Source organism: Lepisosteus oculatus, chromosome 7 (genome assembly GCF_040954835.1).
Source record: "Lepisosteus oculatus isolate fLepOcu1 chromosome 7, fLepOcu1.hap2, whole genome shotgun sequence".
In the NCBI taxonomy this organism is placed as follows: Eukaryota; Metazoa; Chordata; class Actinopteri; order Semionotiformes; family Lepisosteidae; genus Lepisosteus; species Lepisosteus oculatus.
In genome coordinates, this window is record NC_090702.1 from 54,602,141 (window position 1) to 54,626,928 (window position 24,788).

Genomic DNA, 24,788 nt, shown 5'->3' on the forward strand with positions numbered 1-24,788 from the left:
TTGCATCCCGAAGAGGTACATGTTCTATTTATATTGGTGCTGCTGTTGTGATTGTTATGAATCCATAAATTGTCATGAATTAATAAAAGCTCCTGATTACTGCTACAAATGTAGTCTCAGCAGCTATCCAGAAACATGAACTTGAAGTTAATTGCAGTATGTGTCTACAAGTAACCAAAAAGACAAGTACGTCTTTCTGGAACAAGCCATTAGGCCGATGGTGTTTTTCAGAATCTCGGGTTCACATGGGTATGCGCCCTCACCGCTGCCACCTCAGGTCAGCCACCCCACTGCTGGGAACTCGAACCCAGGCCTCCGGCGTCACACAACAGGGACCCAGCCAGTTGAGCTAAAGGGAGATCTCCCGTCTCCCGTCTGCTACTCGCTCAGCATTGATGCTCAGTTGCCCTGAGACCCGCCTAGCACCAGGTCACTCCTGTCCTTGGCCTGAGGGCACAGGTTTCTATACGGCTTTTCCTGAACAGCTGAGCCCGGGCTAACCCCCGTCTCGCCGCTACTCATAGGGTCTTAATCGCTCTCCTGCCTCTCCACGGTTCATCCTTTCGGACATACGTGACACCCACAATGTCCACCAGATGCGTTACACCAGCAATCAATGACTGGTTCTCCCCCCCTTGGCAGGACAATAAGCTTTTCTACTCAGAACATGTGAAATGGCCAGAGGACTCAAAAGATACTCCCTTCACAAGCTCTTTTCCTGCAGACATGAAAATAACTTGCTACAGTAGTGAAAAAAGTAAGTTGTTTTTTTGCCTTTCGTGGGGTAACTTTATTAATGCACATGAACCAACTTGTTAATGCTGTTTTAAACATTTAGAGTTTATACAAGAGTAGAAAGGCACTTAGTTCCTCATTAGCAGAGTACTATCAGATGGCACTACGTTAATATACAGTATATTACAGTTTTTTCTGGATTCATACTTGTAATTTGCCACCTCTTTTCTGAAATGCTCCTTTTTGTAGGAGGAATAAATAAGGAGCCAAACATTATCCATTAATTCATAGGCTCTCAAGTTAGAATGCAGGGTCATACTGTGTCGGTGAGTACAAGGTGCAGCTGTTGATTACTTAGTATGTTGGGATAAATGCCAATTCTTTCACTCTCCGGTAGAACACCTCAGCACTTGCTCTGCGTATTTCCTTTGTTGCCTCACCTCGCAGAGTTGTGATGAAAGCACAGAGTGCTCTGTATTCTGACTGCCCTCCTCATTTCCCATGACAGGGAAGAAGATCCGACTGTTTCAGTTCCTGTTTGAGATGCTGGAGGACCCCAGAATGGCCAGTTTCATATCTTGGGTCAAGCCCTCCGCTGGTATATTCCAGTTCTCTGCGCAGAACAAAGACGAGCTGGCCAGGATCTGGGGCCAGTTCAAAGGCAACAAAAAGGTCATGACCTACCAGAAACTTTCCCGAGCCTTGAGGACCTACTCCAGAACAGGAGAGATCACCAAGGTGAAAAGGAAACTAACATATCAGTTCAGTCTGGTTGTTTTAAGGTCACTTAGGAAGATTAACACACTGTGAGTATTAATTATATGTACTGTACATTGTAATTACTGTATAAGCCCTGCTTTCCAGGATAGCCTTCTGCTCTGCGACCCTGAGTTGGAAGAAGCAGTTAGAAAATGGATGGGTGTAATTATGAGAAATAATGACAAGTAACAACACGCAGGTACAAATCTGACTGAATCACTAGCAAAAGCCAGCCAGAGGCCAGAGTGCTCTGAGAGCTAGACATGGTTTATCCACTAATGAAATATCAAGAATTCGAAAATTAAGAGGATCAGAGCTCTTCTGGATTGTTCTCAGAAGTTCAAGGAAAGCGAAGTCTGTAAGGAAAGTCATTCCTTGAGCAACAAGATCCTCAGGTTGTGTGTCTGAGAGGACAAGAACGGCAGAAAATCCCAGTTTTTCTAGAATGGTAGTGAGGGAAGCACTGCAGCTCTGAGCAGTTAATTATGGCGTGTGCTAGGGCATGTTTATTTCATTGAGAGTCTGTTCAGGTCAGTCATGAGCCCCCAGAATTCAGGTCTGTTCCCTTTTAAGGTTTTTGAGGTGCCTTAGACGCAGCAAGGTGCCCTGCAGGTTAAAGCTGATGGTGTCAACGCCAGTCTAATGTGTTTTTTACCTACTGGCTTAGTTTTTGCCTACACTTCCTTTGGCTAGAAATCAACAGGAAAATATTAACCTGAAATATTAACTTGTTTTTAGAATTTTCACCTCAACAAATACATTCAAGTGAAAAATCAGAATTATTCTTACTGTTCTCAAACCCACATGAAGAGTGAACGCGGTGGTATTTTAAAAATTAAAACTCCCCTGTTTTGCAGTAATCCGATGAACTGAAAATACTGAGAACTAATTAAAAACATATATGAAATATTGCGAAATGAGCTTCTGTGTTTCAAATGCTTTAGAATCATTTACACGGTACTAAATTGAGTGAAGTGTATTCTATTATTTTAAGACACCCTATAAATTTCAGTATGCTGTTAGGAAGCGGAAGTTAAATGTGTAGAGATTTATTAAATACAGTGGATACGTCTTAATAACAACAGCTGCAGCAGCAATGTTGCTGAAATGGAAATATTAGGGAAATGCAATCACAGTATAGTATGCTCCAAATCATATTTTGAAACTGTTTGATTTCAGGAAATCAGACATGTGAAGGAATGGGAGAGATTAGATCTGGAATTTGTGGAAGATCGATGGTACTGGGTTAAAGATATTCTGCTTAGAGTACAGAATATCTTCATCCCAATATGAAGATGAGAACTGGATAATGGCTATATTACAGAGAGTAGAGACAAATGATGAATTTCCTAACTGGGGTGATGTAATCAGTGGAGTACCTCAGAGACCATTGCTCATCCCCATGTTTATCAATGATCAATGAGTCTGGCATGGTTACTGAATTAGTCAAATTTGCAAATGACACAGAAATACGGGGTTAAGAAAACACTGTAAAAGGAAAGTCAAAAAGACTTGAAGCTTGAAGAGGTTAGGTATGAAAAAGGCTTTGACTCAGCATTTACAGTACTATATGTATTCTGTATAATGTGGGTAAGCAGTAAAAAAGGCAAACAGAATGCAAGTGTATTGATAATAATAATAATTGCTTACACTTATACAGCGCTTTTCTGAACACTCCACTCAAAGCTCTTTACAGGTCATGGGGATCCCCTCCACCACCACCAGTGTGCAGCCCCACCTGGATGATGCGACAGCAGCCAGAGTGCACTCTGCTCTCCTCCCCACACACCAGCTCCCAGTGGGGAGGAGAGCAGAGTGCACCAGTACACTCCCCACACACCAGCTCTCAGTGGGGAGGAGAGCAGAGTGCACCAGTACACTCCCCACACACCAGCTCTCAGTGGGGAGGAGAGCAGAGTGATGAAGCCAGTTCAGAGATGGGGCTTATTAGGAGGCCATGATTAGTAAATGGCAATGGGAAATTTGGTGAGGACACCGGGGTAACACCCCTACTCTTTTCGAGAAAAACCCTGGGATTTTTAATGACCACAGAGAGTCAGGGCCTCGGTCTTACATCTCATCCAAAGGACGGTGCCTTTTTACAGTGTCCTCGTCACTACACTGGGGCATTAGGACCCACACAGACTGCAGGGTGAGCGCCCCCTGCTGGCCCCACTAAGACCTCTTCCAGCAGCAACCTTAGCTTTCCCAGGAGGTCTCCCCTCCAGGTATTGACCAGGCTCAGCCTTGCCAGGCTTCTGAGATCTGATTAAATCAGGCTGGAGGTGGTGCTCTTGGTGACCACTGTTGTGGGAGTGCACATATGTCACTGCTAAGTCAGGATATTGGAAACTAATTCAGGGCTGTGGGAAGAGGCTTCCTGCTGATTATGATTTGCTTTGGGGACAGTGAGGATGTCAAAGAATGGAGGCTTAACCTGATAATTGTTAGGATCTATGCTTAATCAGGAGGGTTCACCTATGAACAGAGAATGAATGAAAATGAAAAAAATGAATCTTTTTCCTTTCATCCATGCTCATGTATTAAAACAGCAGAAAATATTTTTTTTCACAATTAAACAATTCTCTAATGTACAGTATAGAAACACCTAAAGCTATTAAAGTATCATGGGTGTGATAACTGTACAATGTGTCTGTACAGTAAGTCTTAAATTAAAGTTTTTGTCCAACAAACTTTTATCTTTCAGTTGTTTTTACCGATCGTACCAGTGAAACTCATGTCATTTAAATTGTTTTGGTAAGAATAGGAACTGCATCAGCTCTGGAAGTCAAGGTTTCGTGTTGTTGGAGCGTCTATGGTTATAGAGAGGCACTAAGACAGGCGAGTTATTAACAGAATAAATGAGTATCTTTACTCTGAGATAAAAGACAGGCTTAAACACCAGAGAGACTAACATAGGCAGACTGCTTCAGCCCACAGGGGTTTAAAAACGGGAACCAGGAACAGGTACACAGAAGTTAAAACCATAACGAGGCCAGGCGCTCCGAGCCCCGGACCCAGATGGTCAGGATGAAGCCTGTGCCCTCGGGCCACTCCTGGACCCGCTGGTAGGCAGGCTTTCTGGCGGCCGTCCTCCAATGCTGAGCCCGGGACCACGGAGACGCTGGGCTTAAATAAGAAGACGGGAACAGGGGACAGGTGCACGTAATGACAATTATACAAGGTGGGAGCGCCCTCTAGAGGAGGGATGACGATCACGACAAAGTGGAGGCCATTCAGCCCCGATCGGCTCATCTAGAACCTTCCTTTATACTGTAATGCTGTGTACAGTGAGGATCACAGGACAGTACAGAGGAGCTTTACAGGGATTGTCAAAGGTCCGTTAGCTTCCACAGCTGCAATACTCTCAAGAACTTCATGTCAGCCTAATTAGACACTCAAATTCCAAACTGTCTGCAAAATTTTATGGTGGAAACAAACAGGTTCTCTCTCAGCAGCAGCCACTATTACTGAATTTAGCCGAGATTAACAGATGCAGTAAAAGCTTTTCAGTTCCCGGCCTGCTAAATGCAGAGACGGAATGGCTCGGGGTGATCCGCATTGTCAGGTGCACGGCGCTCTGTCTGTAAAGCCAGACACAAACTGTGGCTGTTGACAGTGCTTTTTTTAGTAGGATGTAGAAGAAATGAACAGTATTCATATTCTTTGCCAAAGGAGCTGTGAAAGTGGCACACATACAGGAGGCTTTATAGATGACTTGCACCTGTCACTGGAAGATTGCGGATCAGTTTAGAACAAAACAACTGATGATCAAGAATCAATAAACTGATGTCAACCAAAAAGCATTCAGTTGTTGAACAATGAAAAGATTGTTTGGAGGTAGGGATCTTATTATTATTGTTGTTGTGTTGGACACTTTACCAACTACTTGTCTGTTTTTAATCTTGTTTTGATACTGGATTGAGTTCAGACTGAACAATATTGTTAAATGTTTTGTATCATGGTAAAGAGATCTTGATGTGCCGGACAAATTCCCTTAGGGGTATAAAGGTTAATTCATTCATTCACAGGTTGCAGTGGAAGAACATTCAAAATGTGTTCGTTTCTACTCTGAGAATGTTTATTGTGTAATCTCTGCTTGGGCAATACATTGAATATCTGCATGTGACCGCAGTGTGAAACCGGGTTATCCTGATCTATCAAACCATCTTCAGGACCATGCTGGATTGTACTTTTACTTTCCAAGCCAGCTGACTGGGCAGCCCGTTTCTTCTTCTTAGATGCATTTTCCAAAATAAGGTCAGTTTTGTTTCCCCAGAAAAGGTGGCTTCTGTTTTACCCCAAGCCTCTGTCCCAGCAAGTGCTCCTGAACATCTGGCCCAGATCTGCCTGAGCTCATCACCAGGCCTGTGTTATGTTCATGCAACACTGTCATGCCAGTGTTGTGTCACAGATCAGGCACAGACTACACGAGTACGCTTGGCACACATCTGCCGTTTATTGTGCATTTTAGAGACTGGCAGTGAGCTGTCAAGACCCCCGTTGTGCTGTAACACAGTATATCAGATATTGATACTGGACCACTGCAAACCGACATACTGTAACGGCCCTGATGGCTTTTTCCACTGAGACAGCGAGTACAGAGGGCACACTCTGGAAGTTTGATGAGAGAGCACGTTATAAATACTGTATCATCATTGGAAAATGCAGCAGTTTTGAAGCTTTCCTTTTTTTTGGCTATTTATTTCAGGGTGCGAAATTCAGGATTTCATTGCTTTCTCCAAATATTGAGTTATCACAAAAAAAAAATTAAACAAGGTATGCCTTGTGTCTTTGAATTATGAGTTTTTATCGGATTTAAGACAATGCTTGATTTTTGTGATGAAAAGTATTTTAAATAAAACTCCTTAAATTGATTTTTATCCTAGTCTCAATGATTTTGAGTCTAGTGTTTGGAAGAGTCAATTGTTCTTTACACACTGGAATTATTTTTTGCCAGAGCAGCACATGACAAATAGCATCACTCTGTAGCAATGCATTGTCTTCTTTTCTCTATCCTGCCTGTTCTGTGCTATTTCAAGAGCTCTCTGGCAAGGTACAGCCTTGTGGTGTCAAAGATAGCTTTGCACATGCTTTTCTGATTACAGTGACACACTGTCACAGGACCCAACCCTTCAGGGACTGGGTAAGGCCAAAAATATTCACAAAATAAAAACATGGCATGGGTGACAGAGATTCATAATTCAAAAAATTAACAGAAACATACAGAGGCCTTGTCAAACTCTTTGAGAAAGAGTAAGGGCTTTAAGAGCCCTCACAAACTGAAATGATTGGAAACTACAATTTCCACAATGGACGTTAATGGAGGTGACAGATTTTTTTTTGTAATAGATAATGTAGTTTAAGATGAAAATCTGGTAAGAAACAGCTTTGATACTGTTTTTAATTACAATATTAGAAATATGCCGTAATTTATCTGAGCCTTTTAAACAAAAGATTTTCTAAAGCTTAACACACAGGGGCTGGAGCAGACTGCTTTTGTTTTCCCAGGCTTTTCCAGTAGGTGGCGGTACAACGCTTAAAAACGCTTAGAATGGATGTGTATCATTCTAGTTCAACCATTTCAGACGTCTCCTACTGATTAGTTTGTACTTAAAACAAAGCAATGACACTATCGCTCATACACCCCAGGCACTTCCAAATTGTTTTGTTCCTGTTTTGTTAGAGTCCCAGATGACAATGCCTTAAGCTACTCATTTCTAACTTGAGCTGATGCGAGTTATATATGGACTGTAGGAATCCTCCACAGAGCCCTGGATGTCTGCTACCAATAAAGGTTACAGATTTAGAAATCAACTGTGAAACAAATTACATAATACTGCACTAGAGACCCCTAGCTTGGTCTTGTTGTTTGTATGAAGTATTAGTTATGATTATTAATAGGACTAAAATGTTTGAAATATTGCACAGAATATTTGTTTGCTTTGAGACAAAAAATATTTTTAAAATATGATTTTAAAGTCAAAATGCCTGAATCTTGTAGTGTGGAGCTTCTGAATGCATTTGGAATGATGTGGCTTCATTTTCACTTTTAAAATGGATCTCGCAGACTTCACTGTCAAATACTGTATGTTCAAAATAGTATTTTTAGTGCTGGAGGTTAATAATAAGGCTACAGATGTTATTCATGCATGTAAATACCTAAGAAAACAAGGAATGAGGAATAACTCATTGTTTTGCTCGTGTCATCTACTGAAATCTACAAGAGAAGATTTTAAAAATGCTTGCTAAACTGTCCTCCATAGCAGGTCATTAATCAGGAGTCCCTACAGTATTTCCAGGAGAGGGGAGATACAGGCAGCTGGAAAATTTCCAGTACAGCCCTGTCAATTCTGTGTGACAGCAGCTCAGACTCTCTGCAGTAGTGCACATCTGAGCCACATCGCCTGTCCAAAGGGTAAAAAAAATAGTTTTACAATTCAACTTTCAGGGTTGAGGCGAGAGCCCAAGACACTAAATGTTCGACTATGAGGATGAAAAGTCAGGCTCTCTTTTCCTGTGTTTTGTTCTCGACTGATGTGCAGTTGCTGTTTGTCATTTAATTCAAGTGTGTCACAGCCTTAAGAAAGAGAAAGCTTCTTCCTCTTGTAAAAAACAGCACTGGGGGCTCAGACATAGGAGCAGTGAAGGAAGAGCAAAGCAATGTGTAGAACTGGTACATCGTGTTTGTTCTGCTTTAAAGGGGAAGTAGTCCCAATTCCTCACATCTCAGTAACAAAACAAATTCATCGGCGGTATAGAAAACCTTTACACATTTTTTAATCAAGCACACAATCGATAACTTTGTGAAAGTACTGTAAGTCTCACAAACCCCTGGTCTCACCGCGGGCGGGAGACAGAGTCCCAACAAATGAACCTCTCAAACAAAGCAAACTGAGAAAAGAATTTCATACGAGTGAGGAAGACTCCATTAGTCATTCACATGCACTTGTAGACTATATTCTACTGAGATTTGTTCACATTAATGATGTTTCGCTATAATGTGTGCATCAATAATTATTGATTATTACAGTCATTGCTAAGATGGAGCAAATAAAAAGAAAATTGAAAACAATAAGCATTGTATTTGTGTTATAATAAGTATTATGAATATTTGATGAAGATGTGTGCAAAGGAAATGCATTCCTAATTACAGACCTCTTCCCGAAGCCCTGGTGGCTGGTGGGATGAAAGAGTCCAGGAGGAATGAAAACCTCTCGTTTGCCTTGATCTTTCCCAGTGGAATTGAGTAAGGAGTAATGATAAGGAATGGCTCCCAGCACCTTCTATGGCTATTGTCGTGCATCGGCCATTTACAACCTTTCACCTGATAAATGAAAGTGATTCCAGACCAGTTAGACAGACATTTATTGTGTCCAGTGTAATGAAATCCATACTATAGCAAAGCTGTATGATAAACAGCCCTGAAAGGTTCAGAAGGAAACATGTTCTTCATGTTCTTCCCATAGCCCTGCAGGTTTTCTGGGTGCTCCGATTTCCTCCCTGCTTGCAAACACATGATGGCTAGGTTGTGTCACTAAACGGACTCCATGAGCATGTGAATGTGCACGTGTGTAGGTGTGGGTGTGTGCACTTGTGTGTACAGTAAATGTGTTTGTGTGTATGTGTGTTCTGGTGAAGGTGTGGATGTGCCGGTGTGTGTAGGTGTGGATGTGTGTGTATGCTTGTGTAGGTGTGTGTAGGTGTGTATGTGTACGTGTCTGTAGGTGTGTTTGTGTGTATGTGTGTAGGTGTGGATGTGTGTAGGGGTGTATGTATGTGGGTGTGGGTGTGTGTAGCTGTGTATGTATGGGTGTCCCATCCAGGGTGTGAGAGTGTGTGTGTCTGTGTGAGTCCTGTGATGGACTGGTGTCCCATCCAGGGTGTGTCCTGCCTTGTGCCTGTTGTTTGCTGGGATAGTTTCCGGCTCCTCTGTGCCCTGACCTGGATACAGCAGTAGGAAAGCGAATGGATGGGCGAGTGAAGCTGCACAATGTGAGATACAGTATACTGTTTTCACACCGTTCTTGAAGTCTATGGTTCTTGGAGTAAGAAATTGTTTGATTATTCTAGCAAAGTAAGTGGAAGTTAAGGGCTGATTAACTGCAAAAAGTCTTAAAAGGACAAAAGAGTTAAAAACTCATAAGTACTACTAGTCTTAAATGTCACAAATGCCTCTTTTTTGTGTGCCAGACCTATCAAATAAGGTTGAATTAAATAAAGAACATAATGAAAGAACGTCGATTGAAGTGGCTTAAAACAAGGTGGGCAGTTCCATTCTAAATTCAGGCTTTAAATGCATCACCAGAGAATCTCAGAAAGTTTATGACTATCGCGTTGGCCAGGAACACTTGGAATAACTCTTTCCCAGATGTAGCAGATTCATGTTTATAGGACTTGTGTCTCAGCCACTGAAATGCAAATTATTTAATTCATCATAATTTTGTTTAGATTTTGCCATTTGCAGTCAGAAAACCATGTTTTTCCAAAGGATGCATTTTTTCTCACAATAGTTTGTATTTTTTTAGATGAAAGGAAAAAAAAAGGGAACAGTTTTGCAAAACACATGGAAACGTAAGTAATGGACCCAAACAGGACTTTTTACACAAGTGCAGCCATCAGGATCCAACCAAAAACAGAATTCCTTTATGTACAGTAGCAGGTGTACTGTAGGTCACTGTTTCAGTCATATCATCTGTCTCCACACATTCTAAAATACATGACTTTGGGATCATTAGTTTTGCATTTACATGAAAAGAATAAATAACCAGAAGCAGAGATGTAAATTGAATTACAAAATGTGGCGACACTATTTACATTTTATTTAGTGGAGTAACACAATCATCTTTGATACAAACTCTCCTTAATTTCTATATATAATATATATTTTAATATATATATAATCTAGATTCCAAATTAGTACATTTGCAGGCAATACCCAAATAGAAGGATTACACAATGTAGAAAAAAAAATAAAACGTTTTAGATAAAGTTCAACACTGGGAAAACAGGCAGATGAGGTTTAATAAGACAAGCACAGGATGTTATGTGCAGGGAGCAAATAAAAAGATAAATACAAAAAATAGGAAAGATGAGATTGAAAAAGCTATTTAAAAATCTAGTTGTTTATATATCATCAATATCTTCCACACAATGAGGAATAAATATAAAAAGGTAAAACAGAATATAAGGATAAATGATTAAATGTTTATCATTTAAACACTGGGCTGCTGTGTTAAAATCGTGCAATGCCTCAGTCAGCCCTCATTCAGATGTGTATAGTTTGGTACAGCATGATTTTTGACACCACATTATAAAAAAGATATTGCTGAGCTGGAGTCTGTCCTGAAAAGAGAAACCAGATGCATTCTGGGGCTGAAGGGGATGAACTACAATGACCCAGGTGAAAACTAAGTGGAAGTGCATTTAAAAGTGAGAATAGGAGGCCGTTCTTTACTCAATGTGCAGTCTGGAACAAGCTACCCAGCCATGACATTGAAGCTGATACCCTGGTGTCTTTCAGGAAACGACAGGATCCTTAAATCAATTAGTAACTAACTACTAAACATGCCAAATGGGACAGTGGGTCTTCTCTCATTTAAAATCTTTCTCATGTACTGTAACTGTTTTCGCTAGGAATGACAACACCCAAGACGAAAGCATCATGGAGCAAAATTGTGGCTTAACCTGCTTGGCTGAGGGCTGGCCTCCCTGCCAGAGGACAAGGAGGCCAGGACCCCCCTGCAGGTTGACCAAGGGGCAGCTGCAGAGGGGAAGATAGGAATTGGGATGCAAGAGACATGCAAGAGAGAGAGGCTGGGATCTCGTAGGTATTTATAGAGTTTGGGAGAGGAATGGATCGTCAGGAGCTATTGCAAATTACTGACAGCTGAGTCTCTTTGAGCTTGGTTGTTGTCATCCCTCCTGGACTTTCGTTATAAACTCCATTTCAACAGTTACTATTTGTTTGATGAATGCAATGCCCAAAATGAGATGAAGTACACATTCCTAAACGGAGTTTTACATTTACTGCACTACTCTCCTTCTTCAGAATAGAAGAGGACATCTGTTGAGATCAGTCAGAGTGCTTCTTCAGAATGTGCAGCCTGCAGCTCTGTGTTCTCCTGGGCTGGATGGTGACAGTACCACAATCCAAAGCACCCTAACAATGCCACTCAATGCCTTTCCCATTGTTGTGGTGCAAATGACCGTCGTTTCAAATTTCTCAGAATGAAAACAGCCTGCTGGGAAAAAAATGTGTCAAAAATAACATGAAAACCTTCACTTTCCCTTCACTCTGCATCCCGTTTTTTTTTTTCCCTGGCAAACACATCTGGAATCAGACGTGCCACAGATTTCTCCTGACCCTCTTCACAGCCAACTGTTCCCCCCAGAGCCCAGTGATGCCCAACAGCCTGCCAGTGCTGACCCGCCTTCGGAACCAGAGTACTGACCTTGTGCACCTGGCATCTGAAGGTGAAGTTTGAGTTTAGCTACTCAGATTTGGTGAGGTAAAGAAGACAGGGAACTTTCGCGATTGAAGTATTTTAAGGAAAACGCATTGACTGCTGACCTGACCTGAATTATTAAACATGCACAGAATGACAACTAATTTAATGGATGAATTTTTAATTAATGGATTCTCTTTCCCCTTTTCCCTATTCCTTTGGGTATACTCTATGTTACTCAGAGTAACTGAGTAACTGCAAACCTCCCCTGGCATAACCATTTCTCTCTGTCCGAACGCAGCTCCCATGCACATTTCAACACTATATTTGGATTTTACTAATCCACCAGATAACACAGAGGACACATGATACTGCATAAATGCCCACATTGTGCTCCTCTTAGCACCAGCACTTTAAAAGGAGTTAACAGTATGTTTTAATGAAGCTTAGAAAGAATCTCTCACAGTTAATGTTTTCGCTCTCGTCTGATTTAGTCAATTAATGTTGCCGTGCCCAGCAAAGACCTCCAGCAGCCACCAGTGCTGCTAGACCAGAAAGGATTCCCCGGATAATCCACGGGGATGGGGCAGCCCAGCGATGTCCATCTTCCCGAGCTTGAATAAGGAAGGAGGTGCCAGCTGCCTGCTGTATATAAAGAAGGGGGGATCATCTCCCCCTGTGATCTGATCTTGAACTGCAGCTAAGCCCACCGGACCCAGGCTTTCACAATCACTGTGCCTTTGCAGCGTTCAGACTCTTTCGGGGATAGAGTTGGCAATGCCAGAACCCACCAAGAAACCTGGTAAGTTTGTCCCATTTTCATTACACAGAGGGAAAAAAATCTAAATCTAAGAATGGAATGCCATGATGAGGGTGCAGTAGTTCTAAAATGCTGAAAAAGATCATTATCTGTGATCATACAGGCTGAGAGCTGGATGGCAGATCCCTTAAAAACCTGTGGAGAACTAAACTAAGGCCACACACACTGGCAGCGTTGAAAAGGATTTTGGAGTACACGACATGGGCTGCACACATTGACCTGCTGGTGTCTTTTCTTCATCGTACAAAAAGAGCATCTTTTGTAGCAGCTCAAGTTCATCTCTGACTTCACGCTGCTAAGAGAAAACAACACCACTCAGCTACTTCCCTCACACCCATGCCACCACAGAGCAAGAGTTTATGCTCTCCTGCCAAAATGTGGGACATGTCAGGACACATCAATGTGCTCCTATGTCCTTCGCTGCATTTTCTCTTCAGCTGGTACAAATATTACTGCTTGAAACACTTGATATTTAAACTTGCTGCAATATATATTAATCAAAGCATGTTGGCAGACCATTTTAATCAAAGCAAAGCTTTTTATATCGATTTGTTAAAATACATTAAACATCTTTTCACTTGATATTGTGTTTAAAATTTAATGATTTCATATTCTATATTTTCTATAATAAAGAGGTATTGCTTTGTTTTAAAAGTGGGTGACATATTAAGGCATTTGCTCTCCATTAGCTTGATGAAAAATCTATTTATGGTGTGCAAAAAGAAGTCAAGATAAATGTCTGCTGATTTGATGTAACAGACTGTTGTTTTTAACTCCTTGATTTATACGGTTGCATTTCCGGGATAACCTTCTTACAGTCATGAGTGGGCATTACTTCTGTTAACAGTCTCTAAACATTAAACCAGGTGTGATGTACTGGCCTTGTGTACAAGCCAGTTGTGAAAAGGGAGATGTTACTGTTGATGGATCAACTGCAGTGAGGATATATTGTCATATTGCAGAATAGTGGGAGACCCAGGCTGTCCTTTAAGTCGTGCAAAAGATTTCCTGGGAAAAGCTACAATGTCCTTAGTGCCATGGCAGAAGATATTGTAAGCATTTCGCAGTTTCTTCCACGTAGCTACACAGTTTCAGTTGTCACTTGCAGGCTCATTAAGAAGTGAGTGCTGACAGCCTCTGATCTTCACTGTCCTTTTTCCCGGCTTGTGCTCGCTTTCTGAAATGATAGATGGTAGCTTGTCTTGGCTGAATCTGTAACTCCCTAAATAGCTGCAGTAAGCAAATGGAACGGGTCCCGGTCTTTGGCATTGTCAGTTACCCAGACTCAGGAATTACAGACGTGTTTCGTTTTCACTGCCGCATCTCTTCTGCCGTCCAGCAGGCTGTCGAAGAGCAATAGGGATTAGGACAGACATCTATGTGATACCTTTGATCACAGCTATTTTAATCCATCCATTTTCTAACTGCTTCATCCAATTCTGGGTCACAAGGGAGTCGGCGCCAATCCCAGCAAGCGCAAGGCAGGGTACACTGGTGCACTGGTCCATCATAGAGCACACACAGACACAAACACACACACTCACACCAGGATGGATTTTTGTAGAAGCCAATTAACCCTGTATTATGTCTTTGGACTGTGGGAGGAAATCGGAAAACCCAGAGGAAAACTGTATGAACCCAAGAAGAACATGCAAACTCCACACAGACAGCTGTCCAGCTTTTAAATGTTCTTTTTGTTTCTTTTTTGGCCAACTCACACACAGACATTAAACATTTTCCATTGTTTTAAATAACAGAGCAGCCTTCCGAGAAATGTATCTTTTCTGTCAAATTGATTGAGCCTACGACTCTCTGGTCTTATTCCATGGAACTGGGAAGTGTATCTTTTCTGTCAAATTGATTGAACCTAAGACTCTCTGGTCTTATTCCATGGAACTGGGTGTGTAATCATTCACGCACTAATTTTTATTTAGTTGAAACTGCCAGATATTTGTCTTTGTTTGGGTTTAGCCCACTTTCACTCCCCAGAATTTTGAAAGTTCGTCAGGACAGCTGCCAACAACAGGTGCCCATTCTGCTCATCTAGCCCATGTGGTAGTTCAGAAATTGTTAGTCCAAGGAGCTCATCCAAATTAGAGCTGTTTTGACCATGCTCGTACTGAAACAGGGCAGACTGGCACATGGCCACGGAGCATGAAAACTCACTGAAACCTTCGCTGGAGCCCTGCAGAGCTGATGGCAGCCTCCTTCATGCACTGGCCGGGCGCTTTGTCAGGCTGTCCATTTCTCTGCGACCCCATGAGCCCGCAGTGCCGGCAGGAGTGCTGAAGTCCTCTGTCTGATAATAATACTGCAAGTGCAGAGGTGTCAGGTACCCCACAGGTGAAAAGCCGGGAATAGAGTGTTAACTCCTGCCCCCCAACTCAAGTGGGGCTGACCACACGGAAATTCCAGTCATGGTCAGCGAATGACATAGTCGAGATTTAAATGAGCTATTTCTTGTCTATGAGGCACAGGCTGCTCTTCAGTTGACAGAATTCTTCTAATGGCAGAACCACTCTGATGATGTGCCAAAACCCCCACAATACTGCATTGCATGTTCTGTATGCATTTAGATATTGAATACCAAGCTACAAAGTTACTATGGTAGGGCTTTAAAAAGTACAGGCCCTACACATTTTGTGTCTCCTTTAAAACAACATGGTAGGATGTTACTTTGAGATATCAAGATGCCTTTATGACCAGACACGGGCATATCAAGGGCCAACCTAACACTTAACCTGAACACCGAACATCAGTGCTTCTGGCCGGAACAGTTTCAGCATATTTCAGTGACAGCCGCTTCTCCCCGGCTGAAGGATATGTGGGTGTGGGTCTTCCTGCTGGGTAGTTTGATCTGGCTGTGCTGGAGATACAGGGGTGCAGAGAGGATACTGTACACACTGTGGTAGCAGGGCTTCCGAAGTGAGGAAGGGTCGTTCGTAGGAAAAATAGTCACTATCATGTGAAGATGTTATGAAGTGACCCATGAATACATTTGTTTGCCTGCTTTATTTACAGTATGGTAATTGGAAATGGCAATAAGAAATGCTGTGAGCAGCTGTTATATGCATGGGATATGAGGAATATGAAATATTTATGGTCTTGTGTGACACCTGTGGATGTAACCGCATCTCTTTGGGTTGGGAGAAAATGAACACGTACAGTAAGACTCTATTAAAATTCATGAAATGTACAATGTACAATCAGTACCAAAAGCTTCCATCTTTTCAAGCAAATGATTATGATCAAGTGATCGGATGAGACTTTTATGTCATGTTTTTTCAGGTATTCTTAAACCTAGTGGTGGTTTATAGTACCAGCTTTATTCATCTGTCCTGTCCTTCTGATGGGAGGCCTGTAAAGACTCCTTATTCCCGCCCATAATTTATAATGAAGAGCTGTATCAGTCACATGCACTACCAGTCTCCACTGATCCAGCCTTCTGTAGCTGGAGAGAGAGTTTCCATAAAAACTAACACGTCCTCACATCGATTTACTTTTAGACTCCAGCTACCAGATTCATTTCGGATACTGGGGTACAGGAAATCAGCCTCAGATTTCAGAGCCTCTGAGACTTCAGACCATCAATAAAATCTACATTGTGTGCTTGTCACTAGATTGCAGACCATTCAGAGGAACTGTAGATATATGAAGCAGCTGAAAGAATCACAAAAGCATTTGTGTTGTCAGGCTTGAATATCAATTTATCCATTCTAGACCCCAGCTGAATAAGGTCCCCGCTCAAAAGCAATTTGCATCTGTCTATGGCTGTCACAGGAGCACAGCTAAAAATACCTGCCTCTCGTTGAAGTCCAGTGGGTTTTCTGGTGAAGTAAAACAATACCATAGTCATGCAGTGGGCCAGTAGGTTTTTGACATAGCATCCCGCACACTGAGTTCTAAATGCTTCACTGGAAGCTAAGAGAGAGGGATTAAAGATTGAAGATTGCATCAGCCATTTTGCCAGTCTAAAAAGGGAGCTTGTGTCCACAGTAGCATCCTTCATATTTTTTAGGTAATGCAACAGCAATGCAAACTATTCTTTAAGATCATTAACAACGAAACCGAAGAATCTGGCAGGGTGTGCTGGCGGCACAGTGGAACCTACAGAGGAGAACTGCCTAAGCAGAGGCAGAGGTGAACTGGAAAATAAGATGGCAGGGACACTAAAGCGAGAGGGAGCTCTGAGACTCAGGACACCAATGACGTCAGTCCGCAAAACGGTGGTCTTCACTGCGGCTGCGTAAAGGACTTGTAGTAGCTGCAATGGCCACTAGGTAGCGCTCTTTAATTACTATATTTATTTCACGTGTTGATTTGAACTGTGAAAGTTCATTTGAGATACAGTATAGAACACATAAAGAAACCACCTTTTTAAAAATCTTTTTCTACAACTCATTAGCCAGTAGCGCATTTAACTAAGGGCATTTTTATAATTTGAGGAAGTATTGTGGCTAGTGAACTTTAAAGTATTTTTTCGAGATTTTGTCGTCAGAAAACGATCGTTTATTTGCGAATAATGACACGGCATTTTCTATTAGAGATGAATTGAGAGAAACTTTGACAAATACGAAACCTGTGATTGTCACGGGGCTGTTATGATAAATCAATGTAATGTTTTGTGGAGAATTATTTTTGTACAGCCATGCAGTTCGAAGGTCTGGAAGAGGCTTTGTAAGCTGGTTTCTACAGAAGTTTCAGATTTTCTTTGCTGTGATTTTTTTCATATGCTAAGGTGAGAAAACAAGTTTTAACTTTTGGCAGTGCGAAGGTGAGGGGTGCTCTCTGGTCTGTTGTTTCAGGGTGAATTTCAATATGTCAATATTGATATGTCAGTCAATATGATAAAAGAGTGCAGCCTAACACACAAAACCTGATACAGAGAAATCTATGGATTAGTATATGCATATTCCTTTTTGTGTTGGCATCAGTATCACTGTATCCAGAAACTCCTTTTCCTTTTATATGCTACACTGATTGCCAAATGAAGAGAGTGGACAGTACAGCAAACGTGGCTTGAATTGCTTTTATTAATTCACTCCATGAACTCTACTAGAGCCATGTGTGTGAATTTAGATGCCATGAATGGCTGCTTGCAAGATGGGCTGAATGGTCTCCTCTCTTTCTGCAATTGCTTAACACTTGAGCTCTCACTATATTAGAATCTAAACTGAGATATGCACCAGGCATCTTACAAATAATCAAACCTTGGCCATACACGTTCGTCTCTCTCAACGATCAGCTGGCCCTTCACCAACGGCTACTGTACTTCCCATTACCTGCAAGTCACAGCTGGCAGCCCACTGAAGCTCTGCAGGTGTGAGCCTGGTCAGTACCTGGATGGGAGACTTCCTGGGAAAAACTAAGGCTGCTGCTGGAAGAGGTGTTAGTGGGGCCAGTAGGGGGCGCTCACCCTGCGGTCTGTGTGGGTCCTAAAGGTGCCAACCTTCAGATGAGACGCAAGACTAAAGTCCTGACTCCTGAGGTCATTAAAAATCCCAGAGCCTTTCTCGAAAAGTGTAGGTGTGTTACCCAAATTTCCCCCTGGCCTTTACCAGTCATGGCCTCCTAATAATCCCCCTCTCTGAACAGGTTTCATCACTCTGATCTCCTCCCCACTGAGAGCTGGTGTGTGGGGAGGGTACTGGTGCATCATCCAGGTGGGGCTGCACACTGGTGGTGGTGGAGGGTATATCCATTACCTGTAAAGAGATTTGAGTGGAGTGTGCAGAAACATGTTATGTAGTGAAAGGATATAATAGTAACCTTCATCATCATCATCATCATTCTTGTGCTAATTGACTTCTGATGCAAGAACAGGTTCAAACTCCGCACTTTGTAATACTTACCTCCTTCTTTGACTTCTGTCTAGCTTCGATCTCCATGCATGCTTTCTAAGAAAAGAAAATTGTACACATGACTCCACATGTTTTATTCCTTTCTGAGCAGTGGAATTTCACTGGGAGAAATAATCGGTAGCCTTTTAGGTTTAACAGCTGTATTAGGGATGAGGAATGTGCTTTGTCACTATTATTTTAAAATGATGATTTCAAAATGAAACTGGAAACAGACTGTCCTCTTACATTTTTTTCATTGCACAACATTTCCAACCAGGAACTCTCGTGTTCTAGAATAAATTGCTGTTCTCTTTCACTTTCTTTCTTCAATCAGAGTATCATCTTTATCATGTCAAATAGTTCATTTAGCCTCTGTCATTTGATTTCTGGTCTCAAGCAATTCTTGGGTACTGATCATACAGTAAAGGGAGTTGAATCTCTTCAGCCTTGGACACAGGAGAATGAGAGGAGATTTGAGTCTATACAATCCTTAGGGGTATCAGTATGGCAAACCCCAGGAAATATTTTGCAGCCAGCAGTAAAACAACAGCATGGGGTCACAACTGGAAGCTAAAAGGGAAATGATTTTGAGATGGAGATTGTAAAATGTTTTTACACAAAGAGTTGAGGGTGTCTGCAGCTGTCTTCCCAGCCAGGTAGTTGAGGTGTAAACTCTGAGCACTTTTAAGAAATGGCTGGAGTAAGTTTTAGTTCCATTCAGCTACTTAAGATGGACTAAAGAAAGACCTTTCTCTTATTTGCAAACATGACATTCTTATGTTCAGGTTATGAACTTCATGGAGGATTCAATACTTTTTACAGAACAGGTGTTTTAGAAACAATAGCCATAAAGTGTTCTTGTATACTTACAATATGCTTTTAATGAGCGATGTCTGTGAATTGTCTACAAAGTTTAATGATTTCGTTTGTTCTACTCCACTTTCATCTAGGGTTAGCTAAATATTATAAGAAAATGATGTGTGTGTCAGCCACCACAGATTAAGCAAATAGACAATTAATCAGTTTCCTGCAGCTCTTAGTGAACTAAAACAAGTGTAAAGGAATAAGAACAAATCAGGGTCTGCATTAAATCAGGAAGCTCTGCTGACGCCATCAGTATGTGTTCACAACCTCTCCTTCTCTTCCAGATGGAAAAGACGAGCAGCCAAGCGCCACACCTGAAGGTGAGTGATGATCTGTTTTCGGTCAGCTCCTCCCCTGAGACCTTCCCCTCCTCCTGAAACACAGAGTTCTGTAACCTGCAGCACCAGCTGACAAGTGAGTTTCAGGACGGGCTGAGAGAAGAAATGGAGGGTGTGCTGATCCGGGTCAGGGAACAGCCTGGGAATGAGAAAAATCGATATTTTATTTCAAGTGAAAATTGCAATTCTTCAGTCACCATCACCATTCCAATTGTTCTTCTGTTATTAAATCGCATGTTCAATCTGTGACCACTGTTTGTCCCACAAGCCACAAATTCTTGCCTGTCTCTCCCATAAGGGGATGGTCAGTTATGCAAAGAAAAATTAGGGGAAAAACAGTTGCATCCTACACCATCACTGTTTTTTTTTCTGCAACTTACAAACCTGGAGAAAAAAAATCTAATTTTGTTCAATATCTCCTCTGTGTAGAGATGCACATACCTGTATGCAGTTCAGTAAAACAACAGTAATGGACAATAACTGCTGTATTAGGTAATTTTCAGAACACAGATGTTAAACATTAGAGCAAAGAACATTGACAGTCTTCTTTTTTGTTGTTATTATCACCCCTTTGCTAATTTTGAAAGAAACAAAAATAAATCAAATTAAGCAAAGCAAGACAGAGAGAAGGAGTTTAAAAAGGAGTCAGGCCGAACTGTCACCCACTCAGCTTCAACAGCAGCGAGGGCCGGAGTTCCTGGGGTCCGAACTGGAGGAATCCTCACATTCCCTTCCTCAGGAGGCCAGAGGGAATGTGAGCTGAGTGATCCCAGCTTATTGACACAGCTGGCAGACGTGACATGTGACAAGGGTGATGGCATTTTATTCAGTAGGCGCTGATGTCAGATCTGGCCCTCTCTTGTAACCCTGACCTTGAAGGCCATGGCACTCCAGCAAGATGCACATTCTGAAGCTCAGGGGGCACTGAACACTTACTAGTGCTTCCTCCACTTTCACATGGAGAACATCCGTTTGCATTGAATAAAAATCCTTCTTCGATGAGAATGATTTCAAATGGAAGATAAAAGTAGCTACTGTATTAATGTTACCCATTTCTCAGTAATATGTAAACATACCTTTTGAGAAGCTGTGGCTAGGTTTTGATTACAGCAGTTAGTATTATTGATGAATCAGTTAATCAAATGTATTCATAATTCACTAATGCGGCCTCCCAGGGAACCAGATTGTCTTATTTTTAAAAACTGTAGACAGGAACCTGTTTACCTATCAGGAATCTTAGCAAATGAATCTTGGAGTTTAAGTGAACTGCGAAGTTTAAGAGATCATGAGGAAGGTTAGACCCTAACTTCTCAAACTTCTGCTCACCTTCAGTACCTATTGTATAAACAGTAAGACTGGACTTCCCTTCATTTATCTTTCTTGCATCCCTCTCACCTCCCCATCTACACTCTTGTAGCAGCTCCCCAGCTCATTCCTCACAATAGTGAGCCTTATCCTCACAGCTGGGCTGCCACTCCCTCAGCTGGGTGAGTCAGGTTAAATATTGTACTCTCTACACACTGTACTTAGCCCCTCTATTGCATTCATTAAGATCTAAACCAACTACTGAAATCCTAATGTAGCAAAAAAAGGAAATCAAAAAGTATACATGACTGTTTAACGGGATTGAAATGAAAACGTAGTTGTATTTCTCACATTCAACACAGACTGGTATGTTAGGCAGTACCATCATCTCCAGATAAAGGTGGATTAGATCTGTGTTTTTGGTGACAGTCATTTATTTGTGCACTGTATAATATCTTCTGTAAATGTATTTCAAAGCCACACATGAAATAAATAAATAGAATCATTCTCCATTTTAAGACGTGCAGTAAGATGAGAGAGACAGTGACAGGATATCATTACTATAGCTTATCTATATTAATATATAACCTATGAGTCACACAGGTTAGCTGCCCCCACCACTGGAAGCTCAGCAATTTGCCTGCTGTTTGCCAGTAGATAAATAGACTACAGTCAGGTGTCTGTTTTGGATCCTAAATATAAGTATTCAAGATACATACTGAATACAGTATATACAGAATATACTGTAGACTGTATATATCTTCCATTTTAAGCTTGGAGTAGACTGCTTTCATACAGAGTGTGTGAAAGGATATATTTGTGGTTGCTAATTAACTGCTTATAAGACATTAATAAAGGCATATCCACAATTAATAGCTGTAGCAATTTGTTTTTGTACATTAAAAATCCTGTAGCTGAAGAAAAAACTACTTAAAAGTATTGGGCTTTTCATGCCAGCATTAAATGAGTATGTAGAACAAACATCATCACCTCTGCCGCTCATAGACAGTACTTTTCAGACAATATTTCATTTTCATGTCCTTGTTTTTTGTTCTTGTTCTAAATTTGCCTACTTGCAATTTCGCTGTGCTGTGATGTGTGTCAGGCGTTGGAATCGTACGCCATGGCTCGAGTGAAATAGACATAGCCAGGGACCTTGTGTCCCATCTGCAGATTTCATCACTGAGGTCTTACTGTTGTAAAACAATGAATGTCTGCATATAGTACTAAGGAAAGAAAGACAAGATATTGAAACCAGTGTGAAACAAACTGTGTTTGTTGCATACGTAGCTACAGAACAATCTGAAACCCCACCCGAGAGCTCTCCTTCCCCAGGTTGGTGAGAGTCTGCTGTGCTGTGTCTTCATCGGCAATAACACTGAGCACCATACAACCACACTGACCACTATGTGCGTGTCTCCTCCTATTTCTTCCCTTCCTGCCTGTCCTTGTCTGATGTTTTTCTTTGTGTGCATTCTATTTGCTCACCTTTTGTACGTTATTCCCTTGGACTCCTTCCCTTCCTGAACTAGCATAGTCCCAGTTTTTCACTATGACTTTTTTTCAAAAACTGCACATGCTCGCGCACGTAATGTAGGCTTTGCTTCTTTCTATGTTCTGTGAATAGCTTTGATGATTTGTGTTGATCAATGTAGGCCTGCTACAGTACATGTTTCCACACTTCTGTGTGTGTATGAGGTACAAAAAGGAAATAAAGACTGAAAATGCAGTTTGATTTTTCATCTCTGGTATGTTAAGCTGCCCCTTCATCTCCAAGCGAAGGTGGGGGTGGAGCCTTTATATTCTGTTGGTGGTGATTGATCTGTGCAGTGTGTGATATCGCACGTACAGTAAATGGACACACATGTATTTAGATGAAACAAATAAAACACATTTACTTCATCATCAGCAGGAGTTGGTTTTCTTTTCACCTCAAATCTCAATTAAAGGGCAACTGCCCTTAAAACGTTATTTTCATATATCGGAGTTAGAAAGACTTACAGTAGCATTGATTAGTGCATTTCATAAAACGTGCACAGTAACATCACAAAAGAGATGAAATTTCCAGTAATGCAGCACGGTGTTCTATGATTCAGAATGAGGCAACAAAACATCCAGTGATGTGTTGTGGCCCTGTGAAACTGTAAACAAGCAGGCTTGTGAATATATGTCGTTTAATCCAATAGAATTATTGCTCTTGATTTCGAGATGGTTTTTCAGGGAAATAAAACTTACTTGTTAACTCTGCATGCGGATCACCTTGGAATATTTCTGTGGTGAAATGTCTGCTGCACAACCTATATTTGTTCGCTTTTATATCACAGTACATTAGTCAGTGCAGTGACTAGTGAGCAGGAAGGGTCGCATCACTTTGCATTCTGTGGGAACTCGAGTGTGAGTTTGCGCCAACATGGCGATTCACAGTGCTTTCACAAAGATGCACAGGGCAGGTCGGACTGCAGACCCCCCCTTTTCCTCCCAGGGGACTGCATTCAGGTGACAGGCATGTGTGGGACCGGTCAATTAAATAATTAGCCCTTAATTGACCTCATCATCTTCCTCAACAGATCCTCAACATCTAGGAGGTGGCCCTTTAACTAGTGTTTTTTTCTGAAGTAACTTAAAGCCTCCAACCTTTACATAAAAAACTTGCAAAAACTCCCACCAAGTGACTTTGGGGCTCAGTTAAGGAAGGAGCGAGGCTGTGATAAATCAAGCAGGGGTGGGGGTCCCCAGGACCAGGACAGGGATCCCCCTGATTGAGGGCATGGTGCTCAGTATATTCTAAGTCCATGAGCCACCAGGACTCAATCCCCCCATAGGCAGAGCAGATCTGCTCCTGTCTCTCACATCGCATCCGATAACCAATTTGTAACAGATGCAGGGTCATACTGACAAATAAACCAGGCTTAATGAACAAGAGAGGCCTGCGTTTCACCAGGCATTTATTCAAGCTTTATTTCCTAACGAGTGCCTCATACACTGTAGTGTCTGGAGCTTGCCAAGCTTTAGTCCAAGAAATGTGTTTGATGCACAGAGCAAGCAGGAGAGCTAAAGGATGATGCACCTTTTAGCGCCTCTGGTAAGTAAACATGTGCCTTACCATTGAACTTACTAACGGACTGAATTGATATAGTAAGTTAAACAGGCTGCACTTCAGTTCAAACTTCTATTTAAGTCAATGCTTCCGTGAAGTGTATTATAGCACAGAATTATAAGTAAATATATCATAGAGGAAATTCAACCTATTGAAAGTCTAGCCTGGTGAAAATCTAGAGAGTAAAACCCAGAGAGGAAAGACAAGAACAGTGGTTTCCGTCACTCAGCCAAACATCTCTAACCTGGCAAGACGTTACATCCAAACACCGTTCACGCATGACGGGCCGTGATCCTGACGGGAGACCCCCAGTCACGACACTCCACAGAGATCGGCGCGTTATCACGCTCCATCTGATCGTTACTGCACTGCCAGCTCCACTGCGCCGCAAGCTGAGCTCGCCAGCTCGGTGACAGCAGCCCAACGAGAACGAGGCGAAGCAGCCGTTGTTTCAGGCAAGGTGACGGGTTGGGATTCGACTGCTCAGTGCCATATTGGTCAAGTCTTGGGTCATCGCCCACTGCCCATCCTGTCCTGACGACATTCCAGCAGGACAGCGCAAACCCTCCTGCGGTCTGTGTA

The 24,788-nt window shown here is 41.9% G+C and overlaps 1 protein-coding gene across 16 annotated transcripts in view; it reads left to right on the forward strand.

The window, feature by feature from the left end:
• Positions 1–12,536: 12,536 nt before the first annotated feature.
• mybpc1 (myosin binding protein C1) overlaps positions 12,537–24,788 on the forward strand; it is a 52,675-nt gene continuing 40,423 nt past the window's right edge. For 2 of the 16 annotated variants that reach the window (XM_015351977.2, XM_069192796.1), the window contains exons 1-4: positions 12,537–12,744; positions 19,751–19,786; positions 22,400–22,444; positions 24,147–24,191. In XM_015351977.2, coding sequence (XP_015207463.1) covers positions 12,720–12,744; positions 19,751–19,786; positions 22,400–22,444; positions 24,147–24,191 — 151 coding nt within the window. In that variant the 5' untranslated portion in view covers positions 12,537–12,719. The remainder of the gene's footprint in view (positions 12,745–19,750; positions 19,787–22,399; positions 22,445–24,146; positions 24,192–24,788) is intronic. The other 14 variants (XM_069192794.1, XM_069192797.1, XM_069192798.1 and 11 more) reach the window with 12 other exon arrangements.